Consider the following 22,827-nt stretch of genomic DNA (forward strand, 5'->3'; position numbering starts at 1 on the left):
CTCTAACGATAACGTTTTCTCTCTCTCTCTCTCTCTCTCTCTCTCTCTCTCTCTCTCTCTCTCTCTCTCTCTCTCTCTCTCTCGTCTCCAGTGCTGTCAGAGCTTTAAAAGACCGACGGAATCCACAAACCGCTGGTCGTTCCGCTGGATTTGGGAAGGCTTCTGTGTCGTTGACCGTTCATTTGAGCTGATAAAGAATGTCTGGGCAGAGCATTACAGACAGGATAACCGCTGCTCAGCACAGTGTCACCGGGTCGGCGATTTCCAAAACTGTGTGCAAGGCGACCACGCATGAAATAATGGGACCCAAAAAGAAACATTTGGATTGTAAGTATCTGAATATGAGGTGAAATGCACTATCTGTGTCTTTAATTATGGCTGTCTGGTATGAGTTCACGTTGAGATTTGGAGTGTGTGTGGCTGTGAGGCCTGCAGAATTGTTACGTGAGCCAGGCTGTTAGTCTGCTAATGAATGCAATATATCGCTCAACTATTCATACATCCTTCAGTTTTACAGAAATAGTTGTGAACCTACTTACTGTGATTAGTGATAGTTAATATGTGTCCAACGCTAGCAGCTTGTAGCCTTGTCGGTTAAACAGTTTTACCTCTCAGAATAAAGTTATGGTTATTTTTTTTTTTAGCTGAGGGACTTTTAAAGTAATTTTACTGTTTTTTTTTTTTTTTTGGAGAGATTTGGCAGCTTGATAGTTGACACATGCTTTGCACTTCCTGACTTCCTCAGACCCAGACCTGGACATCTCTTCTGCAATCAGTAGCTCAAGTCAAACAGACCTCTTTTTGCACAGCCAAAACCACCATTGTTATTCTTTTGTACTATCTGCTAGCATCTAGCATCAAATGTGTCTCGGGTCCTCTCTATGGTCTGAAATCATTGTTTCAGGTAGTCGTCCCTTTTTTAACCTGGGTTACAGATAGAAATAAGGTCCAGTCCTGAACCAAAAACCTGAGCTGTAACATTTAAAGAAATGAGCAGTTACAGTGCACCACTGGGAAAAATTCTAATACAATCGGACCACACAACATTCAAATGTTGTGACGTTCCTGTACGGCCCATGTGACCCCATCTTAGCCCGGATGTTGTGTTGTGCAAAGGACACACTTTTTTGTGTAAATATAAAACTCTGCACAGATCATAGTAATGTTAACAAAAGGAGGGCTTCTGCAACACAGTAATAAGAGTTTTATTTTACTTTCGAACACTTGTGTTGCCTTTGAAAATTTAATGTGATTTATAGGTAGCACTCAGAAGTCGACATCATAGGTCCCAATTATTTTGATGACCGGCTACATAACAATGTCTTCCAGTCAAATGTGGTCAAGTTGCATAGATACTTAACCTCTTTTAGTGAACCTCTATGAACGGTATGGTGCGTTTTCTATTATCATGAATGTAGTCATGATGACAACATCAGTGATCATGTGACCTTACACTCAGCAGAGTGAATGTGACACAAAACAGGGGAATTGTTTTGGACTCTGACCAGTCAAAAAATAAATTGGAGCTTGTACCCAAAGGAAGGTGTGATTCTGTTCCATGACCACGGTCTGTGTGTCTGACATTGACCAGAAAACCTAACCACAAATAATTTGCTTTTCCATGTGGTCATATTATAGAAGCTAATTTTGGTATAAGCTGTACTTTACAGAAAATGCACCATATTGTGATGTTTGTTGTTATCTGGACATGAGCTCTTTACTCACATTGTAAAGCCCTGGTCTACACACATTGCACTTGGAAATTGTATGAATTTCCTCTATCTATCTATCTATCTATCTATCTATCTATCTATCTAGAGAGCTATAGATACTGTATATATGTGTGTATATAGGGTTAGGGTTAATGCTAGTCAACTGCTTGTAGTAAGAACAGAATATGTTGTCTGCGTATGTCTAACAGCGTCTTTTCTAGTTCCTCTTGGCCTGTGGTAGAATCACCTCCATTCACCAGCTAGTTTTTAAGATTGCCTTGAGTAACAATCACCATGATGACGTGGAGACATTTTATTGAATGACAGCTCACAGCTGACGGAGTAGGAAATAATAAGACTGTGTTCCAGTCACCTTCGTCATTCCATATGTGGCAGCTTGGTAGAGGTGGTGAACTGAAGCTTCCTCCCAAGGTTATGTAGAGACTCGCTGGCTCACAGAAGTCTCATGTAGGTTTGAGGTATTTAAAGAAGGCTGGTGGGTGCTCTTGTGTTTGGAGTTTCCTGAGTAGCCTGATTATAGCACCAATGTGTCTAGCTGCCACCCGTGTTTTCCTCCTGTCTGGGTTGCAGGTGAGATATGGCCCCTGCCACGGTCTCCATTCAGTTTGTGGTGGACCATGTTTCACATTCTTTAGCGTTGGCTTGCTAGATAAACTCTACCACATAGCTTGAAAAGGAGACTTCCAGACGGAGTGAAGTAAAGGCTGAAGAACTCACTCTCTACTGCTTATCTTATGTAGTTGTAAGTGAGAAATAACTTGTGGGAAAATTTATCCCAAGTAAGTTCAGTACAGACTTGCTCATGTGTTGTTGTTTTTTTGTTGTTTTTTTGTGGCTTATCAGCTGTAGTGTTGTATTTCAATTCCTTTCTGTTGAAGTTTGTCAGCCCTAGCAAGTGCATGGCTGCAGTGGTTTTTGTCCAGGTTAATTGCTATTATACAAACCATTCCATGCTGCAGTGAACTGCTCAAAGGTCTCTCATGAGGTTGTGATTATATGAAGTCAGCAGCAGTGGCTGTGGACCTTGACTTTCGACAAACATCTTGAGAAGTTTTAGGTCAATATAAATGGGAATCTGTTGTGTCCTTTGGTCCTCCATGCACTGTGCAATCTGCAGGTGTCTTTGTGGATATTGGTAGTGTCGTCACATAAAGTAGGCTAGGATTAAGTGTCACTTTTTTGCATTGTTTCCTTTAGCGTGGCTCTAATCGTCATGTCGATGTGACTTCTTGCTTAAACATTATGTTTTATGGTGCTATTCTGTCACCATTCACTGTTTTAATCTCTGTTTTTACTTAAAAAATACCATGAGATATTGTGATAGTTTTAAATCTATATTGCCCACCTATAGCCTTTTTCTCTTTAGCAGTAATGTTTTTGTGTTGGGTTAGACTGTCTCTGTCACCCTTGTGCCCCATCCTAGTTCTGTAGATATCAAATATAAAGGCAGATATCCAGTATCTGGAGCCTCACCAATACTGGATTTTTGAGGTCATTTTTGGAGTACCAAAAATTCCCATGAGGGTAGATATTGTGTCAAGTGAAAAGTACACAAGTAAGATCAGCAAACATACTCATATAAACATATAAAATAATCCAACGTAAAACTTTCTCATGATGCAAAGTTGCTCGATAAATATTCATCAAATGTCTATAACTTCATACGATATATTGTACATGGACAGGTTAAAGATTTCTCATCGTGGGAGTCGTTAAACACAGATGGGTGGTCTCCAGATGAATTTTAAAAAGGTGATTTTAAAAAGCTTTATTATGTCAGCCAAAACAATTTATCAATTGACCTCAACCAGCATCTTTGAGCATGATATCATTATGACGTTTGCATCACAAAACTAAGTGAAACAGTATTAAACACTGCTCAGCATGAATCCTTTCTTGAGACAGATGAATGAAATACAAAGGAAACATTTCTCACACGTGGGAATATTGTGATTAGTTCACACTAAAGCTGAAATGTTAGAGCTAAGCATCACAAATACTACTTTTGAAAATATGATGATTGTTTAATGCATGAGAACCTGCTTTTAGATGAATGACAACTGCTCAGCAGATTCTTATCCTGGATTACCTCAAGGCTGCATGTCTAAAGGTGGACTGGAGATTTGCTGTATCTTCAACACCTCCAGCAAGACATTTACACCACTTACTGTTGCAGAATGCAGAGGGTGGGCACACAGTTATCTCTACTGATATCTCAATAGTCGAGATGTTATATTGCAATGCAGTGATTATCTGCAATATAAGCATGTCATGAGCTCATTAACAAATTAGTTGTTTATCTGTATAAGGTGGCAAAGTGCAAAATTAATATTGAGCCCAACTGATATGTATTGGTTGGATGATATTACTGCCTGATATTGGCCTCTCATGCATATATTATCTTGTCATTTATGTTTTCTGACATGCATGGACATGAAAACATATTGTCACTGGCTGTATTGCAGGAAGAGATGCTCAGGATGATTTTAGACATGGGGTTATCAGATATTTTGTCCTGGAGAGTGCACTCTGACTACATTCTCTGTCTACATCATTGTAGCAAGTAGCTGAGGTCAAGAACCCCTCAATAATGGATAAAATGATAAAGCAGCACAGCAGAAGCTGCTGTGTTGTTATGAACAATGTTATTAGTGTTACTGTGGGGTGCTTAGTGGTAGATGATTATCGGCGCACATAGATAGAATAGTTTATTAAGTCAACAGCAATATAAGAAAATCAGATAAAATATCGATCATTATTTTTTTCCCTCCTGAATAAGAGTAGTGGGCCTCAATTGATGGTCCCAGTGAAGCCTTGAAAGTTCTCATCCATGCCTCGCCTGTTTTGAATCTGACAGAGATTGTGGATTGTGGTTTTGGTGTTCGTCTGGTTCTCTGATTTAACTCCTGATGGCTGGAGCTGTAGTAATGTCATAATGTACCTGAGATAATTAACATGAAAATTAAGGTTTAATGTGGATTTTATATGCAAATGAACATTGTTTATGTTCCTCCATTTTGCGCACGTCCCTCTTATTGACCAACAACAATATTGCTGCCTGGTTAGGAATTAATGTTATACCTCCAAATTCAAAATGCTGCCTCTGCCACTGCTGCTTAAGTTGGTTTTATTGGCATGACATTTGGGATCACTGATAAAGTAGTTGAAAATAGAGTGAGCAGAACTAGTTTGGGTAAATTGTGCTGCATTTGTGATATAATAATGAAGAACATATCTATAAAATGGGCTGCTTATTCCGAAACGATACACATAAAAGTCTCTATATATTCTCAAGTATTCATACTGCAGCATATCAGCATGTTCACATCAGGACTGAACAACTGTGCCAGAGTCCAGATTTATGTACTTATTACCTAAAATTAATTTCCTGTTAATAGTAATTTCCTGTTAAAGTAAGTCTCAATCAAGTTGATTTCCTCTCGTCCCTACAGTTACTTGTAGATCTTGTGTGTAGAATGATGTGTACAGAGTTTAACACTAGAATATTATTTTCACACTCACTAACAAGCGTATATTTTAGAGTAGTAATCTGATTTTAAGAGGTGGACCAACAAGCATGATTTGTGGCATAACAAATATTCCTGGAAGCCAATCCTTTATCAGTATTTATCACATAAATATACATACAAACATCATTTATGTGAATATTAAAGCTCCACTTGCACAAAACTGATAATGGACTTTATATTGAAGTTGCAGATATGTCCTGCAGTTACATATTCATATATTGTTGACATTTTGATGAAGGAAAAAGACTATGGGGCATTTTAAGCTGTTGAATGTGGCATTATTTTGCTGTGTGGATGTACGCAAAACCATGTCTGACAGAGAATGTTTGTATGCAGACATAAATGAGTGGATTGGACCTTTAAAGTCTTACACAAGTGTGTGTATGTGGGAAGATGTGGCATTACCTGTCATTTACTAGCTATCTGCAATTTCCTGCTCCAGACTTTCATTAATAACAGCCTTTGCACCCTCTTAGAGGCTCTGCCCACTGGCTTCTCTCTACCCCCTCCGTGCAGAATATAGTGCTACACATGGAACATGTGACTTCAGTGGCATCTAGTAATGGTCCTTTAAAAAGAGAGCTCACCCTCTGTTCACCAGCTCAGCTAAATGAAGCCCACACTGTGACTCTAAAAGGCACTGTTGCACAGTATGTAGTGGTGAAATGTTTCATACTCACACCTGTACCATCACAGTAATTCTTACCAATCACTAGTTTGGCCAGTTGAACTTTAAAAAGTTTTTTATTTTTTTACAGTATTACAACACAGAACGCATCAAAGAAAAAGACCTGTTTACTGCTTACAAATCAGAGACCCTCGCCCTGCCCTGTAACCCTCTAGTTATCTCCTGCTAGCTTGCCAATGAGACTGAGCCCAGAAAGTTTTGTGTGGTTGTGGTTACTTTTAGGGGCCAAAATGCACTTTAGCCCACGTCGTGTAAAGGGTAATTGGAGTTTCAGGGAATAGACGTTTCCTGAAACAGGAAGTGCTCCAGTAGACACAACCCAACCCTTACCCAGAATACACTGGAGTTGAGCTGATTGCTTGTGAGATTGTCTGGGATACTTTTGATGCATTTCCTGGCAATTAAACAACTGGCATCCCAGCAGCCATACTTGACCAAAGGAATGCCCTTGAAATCCCAGATGGTTTTAATCATATGACCTATCTCTATGTAGGGTTGGGTGACGATGATTAAAATCGCTTGTATCTGTCTATCAATAATTATTTTGATAAATGCCAAATCATAGCCCAAAGAATAATGGCTGATATTTGCGTCTGAATGAAAGTTAAATAAGCCAGAACATAGTGTTAGCGTTGTCATCTGGCTACTGTCTGTGAACAGCTGGGCTGTGCAGCCAGTGGTAGCTCCTGTCTGGGCTTAAGTCTTCAAAATCTCAGGGAATCCTTCATTTTCAACAGTAATAATTGGAGGCATGTTGCTTGTGATGCAGTTCTTTTTGTAACATTTTTGATGGTTCCTCATCTTCCTTTTAAGTTGTATGGCACAAAAAAAGGGAAACTGCTGATGTTACTGTTTGCTGCTGAGCTATCTCTCTCGATGTAGGCATGGTGGTTGGCCATGGTCCAATGATAAGAATATAATAATTAATAATAATTTCTTACTTTCTGTATGTTCCGTCAAGATCATCATAGTTTTGTTTTGTTTTTTTTTAAAGTTCAACAGTGGCGTCTTTCGGTCAGCATGTGAACATAGCAAGTTCGATATAGGTTGTGTTTTCAACAGGTACATCTCAGACCACTGCCAACTTTCACACGCAAACATTACCATGCAACCTGATTGCCCATAATGGAGAGGAAGCCAGAAAATTTAAGTCAGTTTTCCATCAGACAAACAGTGGAGGTAAATGTGAGCCTGCTGGTAATGACCATGAGAAATCTACAAGTCAACCACGGTAGCCAACCCACAGCTTGATGAAATACAACTGGCTTGCATGTCGTCCTCTGCAGCATTAGAGCGATATTCCTCTGCTTGCTTTCATCTGTTTTGACCTCAAAGGGATCAGTTTGGATCTTGTTTGATCTTTGGGTTGAGTTTTTGTAGAGTGCTTACACTTTATTATTTATTACACTTGTTTTTATTTTTGTTAAATGTGACCAGCATTCCAAGGCTTGTTACACTGGCCTTCAAGACAAGCCGCTGGGATAGGCTCCAGCCCCCACAGGACCCTTAACAGGATAAGTGATAGAAAATGGATGGATGGAACATCAGTGATTAAAATATTCAGTTGTTGCCTAAATGTTTTATACATTGATTTTAGAGCCTACAGCAGGTTTCAAGGGGACAAAATGAGATGAACAGCTGCAGTACAAGTGCTCCTACTGAACGTTCCTGACTTGTTGACAAAGTAAGCCCAGGGATGCCACAAAGCCTGTCCTCAAAAGAAGTTTAGACAGGGGGGGGGCACAGCATGTCCAACAAACACTCCAACCTGTTGAGAGACCTAATTAAAAGACCAGCATGTCAGCAAATGTGAATAACTTCATGACCTCAAATATAAATTGAAGTTTAAATGTGGTACATGCCATGCATTCTTATAGAAGTAATTATTTTAGTATCGTGAAAAATCCTATGATTATAATCATTGATGTATTAGTGTATTCTCCTTTGCCACTGCTGAGTTGCCCTTGAGCGTGTACAATGAACGTGATTAGGATGTTCTAGCATAAAGTTTTGCCTCAAGTGATTCTTCTCATAGATAAATCAAGGTTTAAAAAAACAAAGTTGCAGCTGTTAATGGTAGAGCTCATTTATCTTATTATGATTTGTTTATCCTTATACTGCAGGGTAGTTTCATCTATGATAGTACTTTATAAATAGTGGACTTTTATTTTATGTTTTAAACCTTTAAAGATTTACGAAAGCATTTACCATTAATAAGTCATTAATATAATTAAGATGGGAAGACAAAAAATGTGTTGCATTTTGAGATTAGATTGAGATTTTTTGGATAGCCTATTAACATTTATAGTAATTTAGGAATTTGATAGGGAGTCACCAACTCCCTTGCTAAATATCTTGCAACATCCATTATGCACTGTTTTGTGCTGCCATGTTGTATTTGGCACGTTTTGCAAAAGCTGCCTTTTACAAGGACTGGTGAAGTGCGTTAGCAGTGCTAATTTGACGTGGATGACCAGCCTTTTAGAAATTCATATTAAACCTTGCTCTAAATAGTAGATTACATAATTAGAACACATTGAAAAATGTGGTCACATAGCGTCTGACAGACAGGTGGATGAACCATTGCTTTTATGAGCCTGTCAGTAGTAATGGTCCCGGTAACCTGGGCCAGTTATTGACTTGGACCGATCGATGATCTCCATCAGACACAACTGGAAAAATCAGAAAATGGAGTGGATCGCCCGGCCCTAATCAAGATGTGTTTTCGGTGTTGTTGCTGTGTTCTGGATCTCCTAGTGAGAGCACCAGTGCTTCTAGTGGATAATTAAGCCACTTAAATTGCCCTTATAAAAGGACTGGCTTTTGATCTGCTTTTCTAGAGTCAATATATGACTCTACCGCTGTCTGATATATTTCACCTCATCAATATTTTTCATTATTTTTCACATATTTTACACTGGCAATAGTAACACTGATTCTAAGGGGTTTTCAAAGGAAAAGACAGTGGGTTTTTGTGTTGGGCCAATGGTTACTGTGAGAAAGCTATGCGGTGCTATTATGGTAAAATTCAACTGGTATGGCTAAAGTTCCCGGCCCTGAGACTCAAGTCAAATCCATTATTGCAGATATTATTCAGTAAATCCAAATTAAGTATCTAGGAGATAATGTATGTTTTCTGCCAGTGTTTGTGGTAAGATAGAGCCATGACTGCAGATCAATTTCTTGGTAGCACAGTATACCTCATACTTCCTCTCTGCAAAGCGTTTACTCATCAGTTCCTCTCTCATCCCCTCAGCTGACAGTCAGTCACTTTCATCTGCTAATGCAGCTATCTTCACCGACCCACTTAAAACCTTCATTGCAACATGCAATCTTTCTTCCTTCTTTTTCATTCATGTTTACCTTGGAAAAATATCTTCCCTTCTACTACTACCTTGTTGTTGAAGTCAAGAAAATCTGATATGTCTGTATACTTAAATAGAGGAATATTAGACTGAAAGAATCCAAAATTATTTAGTAGGTGACAGTTGTAAACAAATGTAACTACACATAGGATTTTTAACTCTTCAAAAGTGGCTTCAGACAGCTTTTTTATCCTGGAAAAATGTTGATTGCACATTTTAAATTTTGAGGAAAAATTATATAATCCGTGTTTATACTGATTCCCTACAATCAGAGCTTTTGACATGATATTCTGCCCATGGCTGGATACGAGTGAGAAATTTAAAGAACAATTCACAGCAGGAGCAGCAAACAGAGGATCTTAGCTATCGTCACAGAAATAGAAGATAGTAGATATATAATATTCATTAGACATTTGTAAACTCACTGTAAAACTGTGACAATTCTAATTTATTTCTTTAATGGACATGCGTTTTAATTCCATCATGATTTTCTGTGACCTCTGAAGAAGCTGGTAAGGGATCTGATTGACTTTGAAACACCTGGCACAAAAATAATACCACTTCTAAAATGCTACGGGGTGACGGACTGGTGGTGAAATTAGAAACTGTCTTTTGCAGCTTTAACTCTAATAAAACTACAGTTACTGATTAATAATTGTCTGCATATGGCCCATGTGGATTGCGCAGCATAGATTTATTTTTTTTTAAGTGCTATTACAGCAAGGACAGCAAACATAAAATGTTTGGAGAACATTCCAGCCCGAAGATTGCGCGTGGGTTTTATAAGCGTCTTATGTCTTATGCACTTTATTATACTTTCATCTGTGTTAAGAGTGGTCGAGTAAACATATGAAAGAAAACAGGAAGTAATACATTCAGTTTTACTGAGTTTTAAATGGAGTATTTGCAGTGTTAATGTTGTTGTTGGATATAACCGAGCAGAAATTGTTGATTTTAGAATAGCTGCTTTCAGAAGAAATGCATTGGGTTCTGGCTTGCTTATTTACTCTCTGTGTGAAATTTACTGGCAACCTATGACCTTCTGTAAAATTGTCTATTAATGTAACAAAGGCATTTTCACAAGGGGGGAACGAACAGTAACTTTGAAACATTCCCTAAATACCACAAGGCAGATCAACCCAGTCAACAGCAGCAACCAGCAGGCACTTTTATGTGGTGGTGACACACTGAAAAATCACACTTAAGAGCCCTCGCTTAGAGCAACTGAGCATGCATATGTAAGATGTACTGTATATGTAAAGCTATAGGTTGCCAGCCAAGACCTTGGCACAGTAGTTTGTTCATAGAAACGTTCAAATTTGGCTAAAATAAGAAAAGCAACAGAACAAAGGTCATGTTTTATCTACCGTATTTTCCGCACTATAAGGCACACCTAAAAGCCTTTTAATTTTCTCAAAAACCGACAGTGCGCCTTATAATCCTATGCGCCTTTATATATGGATCAATATTGGTTATTATGGCCACCGTGGTCAGGGGGCGTCGCCAAAGTAACAGCGGTAAAAATGGTAAAGGGGAATTCCAGTCCCACATCACTTGTGTGTGCATAAAAATCCCAAAATGGCACCTTTCAAGAGACACGCTTACGACGCAGAGTTCAAACTCAAGGCTATCAGTCACGCAACTACCGGTAGGTACGGTACCGTATTGTGAATGCACCAACTTGTTTTGGGAGTGAACGGAGTTGTCAGAACGTTGGTTTGTATTCTATTAATAAAGTTTGACTGACTGACTTATCTGACTGTTTTGTTGACATTCCCTTTAGCGCAGCTCCATCTAGTGGATGCATAACGCAACCTCAGCCACTACAGTAGTTTCTATTCTATGCGCCGTATAATGCGGTGCGCCCTATATATGAAAACAGTTTTAAAATAGGCCATTCATTGAAGATGCGCCTTATAATCCGATGCCCTTATAGTGCGGAAAATACAGTAATCTAAAGGGTTTGTCCTCTGTACATTTACCACACTGTTTGTCAGTCTCACCTCTACATTGCCAGAGTTGACCTCTATTTTGATGTTTGAGTTGAATGCTTTAGTTTTCAGTAGATTTTATTACAACTTGTCTATCAGAAAAGGCAGGTAGGTTGTTGATTTGTCCTTGCACCGAACAAACACCAGCAATATGGGAGAGGGTTTTTACTTCACACAGCCGTTTCAGTCACATCTAAAAAGGCTATTGTTGTCACATGGGTGGCCTGTTGTGTATGTCAAATGCAAAAGGCCTTTTGTGTGCCTTTCAATACTGAGGAGGAGTCATAGACCACCCGTGTAAACAGGCCTCAGTGGTTTCCACCATCACCTACTTCACAACAGTGAGCGCTTACCATTAATATAGTTGTGTCTCTGTAAAGTGAGATGTTTGCCTAAGATGTGAAAGAGACAGCGTTTTAGGACTTAAAATGAAAAGCCCAGATATTGCCCTTTTATTTTTTATTACCCCACTTAGGTACCCTATATGCAGCTGAACTTTTTCATCTTGATTTGTAACTATTAAAATAATCCCACAGCCAAGAAAACACAATTAGAAAAGTGTTATGTAGACATAAAATTGCACAGTGAGGCCCAAAATGTACCATTTATCTCCCTTCAAATATAAAATTCAGTTAAATATTTATTTACATTGTCTGGCATGCTTCCTTTTGGCATCAGATTGGTATCAATATTGAATAACTGGGACCATTTTCAAAAGTTCGTTTTTTCCTGTTCCAGAAAATCATGTGACGGACTAAGTCCTTTTTTTGGCAGTGATCACACAGTGATCATATCTGATTATTACAAGGCAAGGCAAGGCAATTTTATTTGTAGAGCCCGTTTTCACCAACAGTTTGTCTCAAAGGGCTTCACATGGCATCATAACAACATCCTCTGCCCTCAGACCCTCACATCGACTGAGGAAAAACTCCATAGAAAACCCTTTTAACAGGGAAAAATCTGAGAAACCTCAGGGTGAGCAACAGAGGAGGATCCCTCACCCAGGACGGACAGACGTGCAGTAGATGTTGTTACAGACAAGAAAACAGTTTACAATGCAGAATGTGGGAAACATGGAAATGTTAATAACAGCTGAAGAAGGAAGCTTCTGGTAGGGGAGGCAGGGAGAGCAAGCCAGCTTGATGGGGGACTGGATGGCAGACAGTGGTTCATGGAAGGGGAGCGCAGGCTGGTGTGACAGTAGGGAATGGGGGGGGGGGTCTCTGGTGGATCTGTGGAAACACAAAGACTGCGAGACACCAAGACCAAACTACAAAGTGCAACAAGTAATGGTAATGACAGTTCCAAAAATGTGCAGGGAGGAGAGGAGGGGAGAGGAGAGGAGAGAGGGGGAGCATGTATTGGGACAGTAGGAATCAGCTCATCTGCTTTCGTTACCACTGTCATGCCCAGTTTAATTTGATCACTCTCAAATTGTGATGGATTTTGAAGAACAGAATTAATTGGTATTTTCCAGTGAGAAAGCAGCCATTGGGTGGTTTGTCAAACCTCTTTCAGTCACATCTGTTTTCAAGTTGTGTCTATGCAGTGGCTGATAAGAGAAGAGTGTGTGTGTGTGTGTGTGTGTGTGTGTGTGTGTGTGTGTGTGTGTGTGTGTGTGTGTTAGATTGAGTGTGTTAGAATGAGTGGTTTGATGAGTTCTGGCATCCCTGAATTGTCCCTTGGCCTCGATGGAGAGTAACTAGGAGGCATTTGCTTTCACTTCAGGCCAGATGGCATGGCACTCCGCCATGGCACCCACACTGCGGATGTATTTCTTGTCAGTCCACAAATCAGATGCATACTCACTTTTTTGTGCGTATTATCTTGTAATGGTAATGGTAATACTATAGTGTAATATAGTAAGTGTATGAATCGTGTAAACTTTTTTCTGTAATAATGCCAATAACCTGTGACAACCCAAAATTAATAGCTCTTAATTCATATTTGAATGTGGAATGGAATGGTAAGAAGAACAAGGGGCACTAAATTGTGTGAATGAATATGTGACTTTAGAAAAAAAAAGCAGCACTCAGTTGCTGTACTGACTGCACACCTAACTTTTATTGATTAAAACAAAATGGGAGGAACAACAACCTTGTGACCAGAGAAATTGAATTCAGAGAACGAGTGAAATATTATGTCTTAATTTTTTACTTTCAAGTTAAAGTAACATCTGTTCATTACATTTTAAGGTAACCTGCAAAACCATACAACTAATATATAATTGCAGTTAAACAATAATCTAAAGCACTATAGGCATTGAAGCCGGGGATCAAGACAGCATCCACACTGGCTGTTAACCTGCTCAAAACTTGCCCAAATGTGATTGGTAGCTAACTCTGTTGACAAAACTTAATGAAAATCTTCCCCTGCCTCCAGATTACACATTGATAATTAGATGTCTGTGTCTAATTGTCTGTCTAATTGATAATTAGCCAAAGTTTTATTGAGACTATGAGAATGTTGGTGCTCCAGAGACACCTGTTTTATCTCAGGTCTTTACCAAAGATCTCTAGAACTGTTTGTTTGTCTCACTGGTTGCTGTTACCTGGGCTATAAATACCCAGCAGTCTGCATTCTCAAAGTACTCCATTAGTTCTAGTCAATGCGGTGTTATGAAACGTGCTGGTATAGAGAAAATGAATAGGTTACAAGGAGATCTCTTCTCGATCAAGCTGTAAACCTGTTTGCTACCAATGAGGTGCTGCGCTTTGATTAGCTCGTTGATCCATCTGCCTTTCTTCCTCCATCCCTCTCTCCCGTTCTCCTTCCTTAGACCTGATTCAATGCACAAATGAGATGAATGTCAACATCCCTCAGTTGGCCGACACACTATTTGAAAGGACCACCAATACCAGCTGGGTGGTTGTCTTCAAGTCCCTCACGACAACACACCATCTGATGGTCTACGGCAATGAGGTCAGTAACAATTGTGCTAAACCTCTGCTCAGTGCTGCCTTGAAAATCTTGCAGATTTGACAAGAGCTTTGTGAAGCATTGGTAAGACAGAAATTGTAATGACTAGATAACTTTTCAATCCTATTCATGCACATTACAAAATAAACAGTAATATACTGTTATACTGCGTGTTGCAGTAGATAGCGATGCCTGACTCACTTGTGTTGGCATGCAGTAACCAACATACACTTTAATTTTTGTTGTAGAGATTTATTCAGTATCTGGCCTCAAGGAATACACTATTCAACCTCAGCAATTTTTTGGACAAAAGTGGCCTACAAGGTATGGTATTACAGTATTTTCAGCTAATGTTTTGTCATGCTATGGGATTTACATGACCTACTATTTTTTTTTTCTTTGCAATGCAGGCTATGACATGTCAACATTCATCCGGAGATACAGCCGCTACCTGAATGAGAAAGCTGTGTCCTACAGACAAGTTGCTTTTGATTTTACAAAAGTGAAACGAGGGTAAGGTTTTTTTCATTTCTTTCTTCTTGGCTTTCCCTGTAACTCCTGTAAACGAAGATTATGCATGAGCCACAAAGCCTTCTTGGGTATTGTAATGACCTGTGACGTAGGGCTGAAACAGCACTTCATAGGTTGGGTTTCCTGCTAAATACATTAGCTATGTAAACATGCATAGGCCTCAACCTTAAAGGGACATGAAAGCTGAGACGTGTGTTCTGCGAAGAATTTCCTATCCTCATCACCAACTGTTCCGGCCATTACCCTTGCATCATTAAGTGCCACCCCTGTTGCCTAGCAACCTTGACAGCTGCAGTTGACAATCAGCGTGCAGCCAGGAGAAATGGAGCCCAAAACTGTAATTGTATCATTGTCGCAGCCCATCCAGGTCCAGTAGCACTCGCGGGGACTCTCTGCTCAGAAGCATTCTTGTTCTGTCCTGTATAAACATGAACTTCATTTTATATTCAGACAAACTGTTGTGGTACTGAGGATGGATAGATGTAATCGGTGTGACCATTTATCCTCCAAGAGAAAGTTAAATCATTTATGAAAATGCTGTTGAGATTCTACAGCCACCCATGGGTTGCCAAAGAGCTGCACAGATCCATTTTTCCCTGATGGAGATAACGGTGGCTGCCAGCGTGTCATAGCAGATCGTCAAATCGGTGTTCTTTGGATACACTCAACACATATGATAAAATGTGAATTGTTTCCTTATCTGTACCGTTTGTCCTGTATTGATGACCATCTAATCACCTGTGGAGACAGACAACTGCACAGTCACGCCAGAAGGCAATTTAAAGTCTCCAATTAACAGAACCTTCAGGTTTTTGGTCTGTGGGAGGAGGCTGGAACACCTAGTGAGAACCCATCAGTCTGAAAAAATATCAGTGCATGATATTAACAGCCATACAGCTAAAATAAGATCAGCGTAGCCTGGATCAAAATCTCTGTCATGGCTGGTCTCAAACGCATTCTGGGATAGGATAGGCTGTGAGACATCTAAATTCAGGAAATGAAGGCCACCCTTGCAGGAGCTTTTAAAATAAGATGGTCCTTACTGGCAAACATTGACGCATTCAGTCAGAGCATACAGTTGGACCCTGGATTGAGACACAGCTATTTGTACAGTTTTATTCACAGTCATCAAGTTCCCTAGATGCAGCAATTCTGCACATTCATTAGTACAAGTACAGAGTATGGGTTTAATCTTACCTAATTTGACTTCATGTCATTACTTCAGCTCCTTCAAGGTCAAAATACTCATTAAAAAAACTGATAACTGGAGCAATGGCCCTTGGCAATTCAAAATAGTAAAGTAAATCTAAAAATGCACAAGAATAAGAAGTTGTCAAGGTGTAGTGAGGCTAAGCTACATCTCAAGGGTGTGTTTCTTTCAACAGGTCTGATGGAGTAATGAGAACCATGAACACTGAGAAGCTCCTCAAGACCATCCCTATTATCCAGAATCAGATGGATGTGTTACTTGATTTCAATGTGAGTGTTCAACTTGCCATCTTAATTATGTTGCAATCCCTCCCTGAACGCACGGTCAATATATAAAGTGGCAATTACATTTTTTTGGGGAACCCCATAGTGTTAGAAATATCTGATTCAAAACTAAATTAATCTCTCTTGCAGGTCAATGCCAATGAACTGACAAATGGTGTGATCAATGCAGCCTTCATGCTTCTGTTCAAAGATGCAATCCGGCTGTTTGCAGCTTACAATGAGGGAATCATCAACCTCCTTGGTAAAAATATGTTTTTGTGTCATCATAGCACTGAAAATCGGATGTTCTTGAGACTCTTTTAGACCCTTTCAGACACTCACTGCTTTTATGTTAATTGGGCAGACTCACTGTTATATGAAAGTCATTACAACAGTCTGATGATGTCAGACAGGAACGTTTCCTGTAACACTAAGTACAGGACACCATAGCCCAAGACCTTGGCACAAGATTAAACAGGCAAAGAAATATACATTATTTTTCAACCTCATAACATATCTTGTGTCATTGACTATATTTAATGAATGTCAATAATTTGACCATGAACCTTCTTCTAAGAAAGAAAACATTTTGATGATTAAGATATGACAGGGAGCACACACCCGGCCGCAGATACATTGAGTGAGCAAACTCGAGCATTTCTGCACTATTTTATGAGCCACTAATCTTATTTCCCGTTTGCTTGCTGTATGTTAAACCAAAGAGTGAAGCAACAATACGGGTTGCAAACTTGTCATCTCTCCCGTTACAGTGAGTGTATTACAATGTTTACACAGCCTGACATGGCCGGGCATCAGATCCAAGGATTTCCAACTAGATATCAGACACATACAGCTCAGTGATGACATAAGCATGCCCAGGCCTGGAGCAACGGGAATGCAGGCCAACAGAGGAGTGGGAAGGGGGACAATTGTGCTTCAGCAGGGTACAGGACAACCTTGCAGAGTATGTAAATGATATGTCTTGGCTGACTGATGTCTCATAAGCACACCTGGAGGTTTGCACAGAAGTGATGACCGTTCATGATTTAAGTTTAATGTGATTTCTGGCAAAATGTCCATCTTTTCAATGCAGTTTGTTACAAGTTCAGACAGTGACCAGGAGTTGACATTCACTCGAATCAGGACTGTGTGTTGTGAAAAGTTTCGACTGTTGTACATTTTGGTCCAAAACATTGCCTACAACACACTTCAGTGCACCAATTAAGATCAGAATACTCAAATATCTAATCTGATTATTGTGTACTGTGACTGAATTTGGGGGGGGTTGTTGGAAAATGCTCTTTGTATGGCTTTTTTGGGCTAAGGTCAGAATATTGCCATCCATGTAAACATAGCAATTCCACTAATTTACCATTGTCCTGAGTCATAAGATTCTAAAAGGATCATCAGGTGTGGCAGTCGACCACCATCAGTGTCCACTAGCACATTTGACGGATGTCTGGTCTGTCAAATGTCTCTTGGACACTATAAATTGTGTTTGAAGAAATAAATCAAAAAGTCTTGAGCATTGACAGATGTATATGAAATTGATTTTCTGGTCCTGACAGCTTTGTATCTAATTGGAAATAAATAATGTGATTGAACTTTTTGATATTCGCAGAGAAATACTTTGACATGAAGAAAGTCCAGTGCAAGGAGGGTCTTGACATCTACAAGAAATTCCTTACGCGAATGACAAGAATCTCAGAGTTCCTGAAAGTTGCAGAGGTAGGTCGACATGCTATATCAGTCAGTGGGAAATTACGAAGAGGCCCGGAGTCATTTGGAGGACGTAGCATTTTCTCATTAAAATATTGATTTTCTTTCCATTTCATCAGCAAGTGGGAATTGACCGGGGGGACATCCCAGATCTGTCTCAGGTAAGCAACACGCAAAACGTAAAGTTATCTGTTAACTGACAGTAACACTTAGATTCTTTTACATAACTCACCGACTGGCTTTGCTTTACTAAAGTGGCGAATGGTCAAACTTTAATTACAATTTGGAAATTTTAAATTTGATGAATAGCTAATTTGGCTGTATTTCTGGAATAAACTGTAATCTAAGTGGGTCGGCTCGGAAGTAGGGGTGCAGAAAATTATTGATTCACAGATGCATCGAGAGGCTTAAATGGATGATTTGGAATGAATGCGGTTAATTCACATAATCGATTTTTAAATTAAAAACAAAACAAGTTTGATGGTTGCGTTTCACATTTCTGCCTGGACAATAAAGTTTTAAAGTTCAAGTTGCATGATGGGTGAAGGACACTGGTGAGGCTGAAGTGCAATAAAAAATCCACACAACTTGAAGGCGGATATCTGGAAACATTTTGGTTTTCAAGTTCCCGGTAGAGAACAACTGGACAAGACCCACGCTATTTGTTAGCCTGAAACCCGGCGTGGCAAGTTTAAGACCCTGGAACCGCCGTACGAGATACCATCTCGACAAACGATAGCAGACACAGTTGTACGCCGTTGTACAGAGAGACAAAAGCCCAGGTGATGAAATCAAAGAGGGACTGCTGTGGCGACCGAGTCCTATCAAACAGTAATGACACATTACCTTAATGACAACTGGGACATAGTGTCACATGTGCTGCAAACCAGAGCCGTTTTTGAGATCCACATTGGTTTTCATCTGGCTGAGCTTCTGACTGGTGGTGTTGAGGAGTGGCAGTTAACAGAGAACTCTGTTAGGAACAGACAACGCATCAAATAGTCTCGACTTCCGCATTCAGTAAAGCTGGGCCCCCAATACAGGATAAACGAGCTAATTTTAGGTCCGATTCAGCCCTCCTGACGATTATGGGGTAGTTCCTGACTCAAGGCTAATCAAACTATTATCTTGTGTGAGTGAGTAACAGAACCAATCTTGAGACCCACGGGCTGCTTGCAGGTTCATTGAGGTCAATACTTTTCATGTGGAACCAAAACTGGTCAGGATCTTCAAACTCCACTAGCATGTGCCCAGCTCAATACATGTTATCTGCACAGCTGCAATGACAATAAGAGTCCCTGCAAATATAGTTGGTAACCACTGCTTTCAGAAACCTGTCTGAAAATTCTAAAGTAATAGTGGTGAATGGGAGGAAACTTGTGCTGCTTTTGTTGTAGAACAGTCATTGCTGATCAGTTTTATTTAAATTTTAATTTCTCTGAGCCATCATAAACAAGTCTCCACTTTATTGGATGGCAACATCACCATTCCTAAACAGTAGACTAGATTTTATGAAGTTTAATATCTGCGGTGTTTTCACAGACACCATAACTACAGGCCTTATTTCACAAACTCCTCATGAACAAATATGTAATACTTGGTTGTTTTTAAAACAATAGTCCATCAATTAGCTTTGATTTAACTGGTTACTTGGCAATATCTTGGCAATAAGTGCGTATTAATATTGGTCATTTTGTGTTTATTAATGGGTTTAGTGACCTCCATAATTTGAACTTCCAAAACTTGGCTGTTATTGTCCTTTCACAGGCTGCTAACCTCCTGTAGCTTCAGGCCTGATGCTTTTTAACACCAATGAGTATGCACACCAGACAGGCAATGCATGTGCCTACTGTTGCGCTTACATTCCCACTCACTCACCCTGACATTGCACGTCATACAGCAAATAAAGGTGTGGAACAAGGGTTTGGGTGTGGGATATGACAGGACCATATTACATTTTAATGTTAGAAAAAGAATGAAGTTCATCGAGCATTTACTGAGCAGAGTTTGTAGTAATAAAATCAAAGAGAAATAGCTCTCTCCCAGAAGTTTCCTTAATTAAATTTTGACTGTTGCCACCTTTATTTTCTGTATTTCTTCCCTTCCTTCTATCTCTCTTTTCAGTTTACAGTGTGTGTAAGTATCCGCACCTTTTCTCTCTCTGCGATACTTGAATAGTTCAGTTTATATCAGCAATACATCCGCATGCCCCAGAATTTTAATTTTCTTTTTCCTCAGAAGAACACATATTAGGCTATTAAGCATAATGTTTGTCAATGACATTCAGGCACCAAGTAGCTTGCTGGATGCCCTGGAGCAGCACTTGGCCTCTTTGGAGGGAAAGAAAGTCAAAGACTCAACAGCAGCCAGCAGGTAGGTCTGCTTCTTCTCTGCACTGTTTATACTGGACAAATTAAAAGTTTCTTTTCTAGTATTGTGAACATTAACCACAATGTCTGGACACATTCATGTTTGAATTAATGTGTTAGTTTCACTTTTTTTTCCATTTTGGAGAAGCAAACTAACACTGACAATAATTTTTTCCAAGGGACAATGCAAGTTGACCATTACCATGGTAACTGAAGTGTGCAAGTATTGTCAGATGACAGTGAACAACCCAGAGGGCTTAATGCAATACTTCTAAATGAACTTCTCAGCTCAGTGAGATATTTTGACTGACTGGCAAACTTGAATTTGAAACTTAAAGTAGTTCATGCAGGTTTTTATTCCTTCTTTAAAAACATGTATTTACTGTATATACAGCCTGTTGCAAAGAAGCCAAAGCTATTGTTAGAATTTTAAATGGTGATTGGGGGAGTCTGCCTTTTTGCCTGATATTGATTGTGGAGATAATGAGTTTGTCTCAGGTGTTTTTTGTCTCTATTTGCTCTCAATCTGTGTTTCTTGCAAAGGCATTCTTGACAAACTATTTATCTGCATGAATATCTCTGGACATTTTGTGATTCAACCTATAGATAGACTTGTCTTAGACTTCAAGTCTTATCAGTGAGTATGTTGACATGCACGGTGAAGTGCTTGAAAGAAATACATAAATTCCACTGTAGTTTCGCCCGTCATGATAATATCCCCCATGGCTGTTCACTGTTCAAAGATTTTGAAGCAATGAAATTCATTGAGTCCAAATTAGATTTGTTTTAATGTTATCCTTTTTATCTTGTTCAAATTTCATATTTTTGTTCTTTTATTTCTATAAGACTGCTACTGTTTTTCATCATGTATAAAAGATTCCTGATCAGTGGGACAAAACTAGTTAAATAAAGACTCAGAAATACATTTAAAAATCCGATTGAAAAATCATTTGGTAGTAAATATAAATCTCAATGGTAGTGAAACAAAGTTTTCCTAAGCCATGCAATCCCTCTTGATTGGTAGCTGTTTTTTGTGTTTGCACCTTGATTCAGGGCGAGTACCCTCTCCAATGCTGTGTCCTCCCTGGCCAACACTGGCATATCTTTCACCAAAGTGGACGAGAGGGAGAAACAAGCAGCCCTGGAGGAAGAGCAGGCTCGCTTAAAAGCACTAAAAGTAAATTTTTCTTCACTCACCTTCATTCTTTTCAGCTTAGTATGTTTACGGTAGCAATGAGCAGTACATACTGCATAGTTCTAATATTGATAATAATTTTTGTCGTTGGTGGGGGAGCTTTGTGGGGAAGTTTCATGTCATGCACCCAAATATAGACTCTTGGTTGTTTGGCTCATGGTTGTTGTTTTTTTGCTTTTCAGTTTAGGGAGTCGGTTTTAGTTAGAATTACAGCCTGTTTTGAGCAAGATGACATACAAGGTTAAGCAGGAACAGCGGAAAAGAAAATTCTGTGTACCCTACACTGAGGGTAGTTTTTCTTGTAACCTTAAACTACAAAAGGTACATGTGCATGTGTTGTTGGAGAAGCAAGGGTGTTTTGTCACTCACTCTGGTGTCTCTTAACATTTCCTCTGTATCCCTTTAAAAAATGACACACCACACCTGCTGGAAAAAGCTATTTTTTAAAGAGGAGATATTAACATTGTACGTAACTGAACACATCTGAGATTCTGAGTGCACTGTGTCCCAATTGTTGAAGGAGCAGCGCCTGAAAGAGCTGCTGCAGAAAAATCCTGCCACAGTCACAACAGATTCTTCCCCAGTCTCTGTGGTCGGCGGGACCATAAACTCAAATCCTGCAATCGACCTCTTCTCCACCTCCAGCTCTAGTAACAGGTGAGGCCATTGGATGTCCATCCTGTCAGTCATTAGTGACCAGCAACAAAGATGCATTTGGTTGCTAATGCTGTATATGCGTTAACATTCAGGTAAATATTTATGTGCAAGTTGATCAATGCATACGTTTGTTTCAGAACTGGGAAATAAAGTTCAATGGTTCCATTTTATTCATCAGTGTATTATAAAATTTAAGTCCCAAAACAGATTCTGTTAAATTCTATGTCAAGTCTCAGCTGATGTGCTGCAGCGTTTTGTTTTATACAACTATAAAAAAGGCTACTTTGAATATCTGTAACAAGATTTCAGAATAGATTTTCAGGTTCCTCCTTCTCTTGAATAGAACAAAACTTTGACCCTTAGCAGCAGCATTGATAACTATAAACACAGCACCAGATATGCAATAAAAAGGCAAATGGTGGCTTTAAAACTCATAACCTTGTCAACAGTTTTAGCAGAATATGTTCAGAGGAACAAAATTGGGGGGCGGCACAGTTGACCCTTGACAGGAATAAGAGGAAGAAAATGGATGGATGGCTGGATGTTCAGAGGAACAAAATTGGGGGGCGGCACGGTGGTGCAGTGGTCAGCACTGTCGCCTCACAGCAAGAAGGTTGTGGGTGGAGCCCCGGCTGGAGCACGGGATCTTTCTGTGTG

The 22,827-nt window shown here is 39.5% G+C and overlaps 1 protein-coding gene across 20 annotated transcripts in view; it reads left to right on the top strand.

Annotated features, from left to right (window-relative positions):
- Positions 1-22,827, top strand: part of picalma (phosphatidylinositol binding clathrin assembly protein a) — a 45,090-nt gene that overhangs the window by 254 nt on the left and 22,009 nt on the right. For 13 of the 20 annotated variants that reach the window (XM_086179347.1, XM_086179345.1, XM_086179350.1 and 10 more), the window contains exons 2-13: positions 92-327; positions 14,087-14,229; positions 14,475-14,550; positions 14,637-14,739; positions 16,143-16,236; positions 16,381-16,492; positions 17,852-17,958; positions 18,069-18,110; positions 20,074-20,085; positions 20,237-20,322; positions 21,372-21,495; positions 22,034-22,170. In XM_086179347.1, the coding sequence (XP_086035473.1) occupies positions 198-327; positions 14,087-14,229; positions 14,475-14,550; positions 14,637-14,739; positions 16,143-16,236; positions 16,381-16,492; positions 17,852-17,958; positions 18,069-18,110; positions 20,074-20,085; positions 20,237-20,322; positions 21,372-21,495; positions 22,034-22,170 (1,166 nt within the window). In that variant the 5' untranslated portion in view covers positions 92-197. The remainder of the gene's footprint in view (positions 1-91; positions 328-14,086; positions 14,230-14,474; positions 14,551-14,636; positions 14,740-16,142; positions 16,237-16,380; positions 16,493-17,851; positions 17,959-18,068; positions 18,111-20,073; positions 20,086-20,236; positions 20,323-21,371; positions 21,496-22,033; positions 22,171-22,827) is intronic. The other 7 variants (XM_086179362.1, XM_086179348.1, XM_086179363.1 and 4 more) reach the window with 1 other exon arrangement.

Source organism: Aulostomus chinensis, chromosome 15 (assembly GCF_037954235.1).
Source record: "Aulostomus chinensis isolate RoL2024-O1b breed Wild chromosome 15, RoL_Achi_v1.0, whole genome shotgun sequence".
NCBI lineage: Eukaryota > Metazoa > Chordata > Actinopteri > Syngnathiformes > Aulostomidae > Aulostomus > Aulostomus chinensis.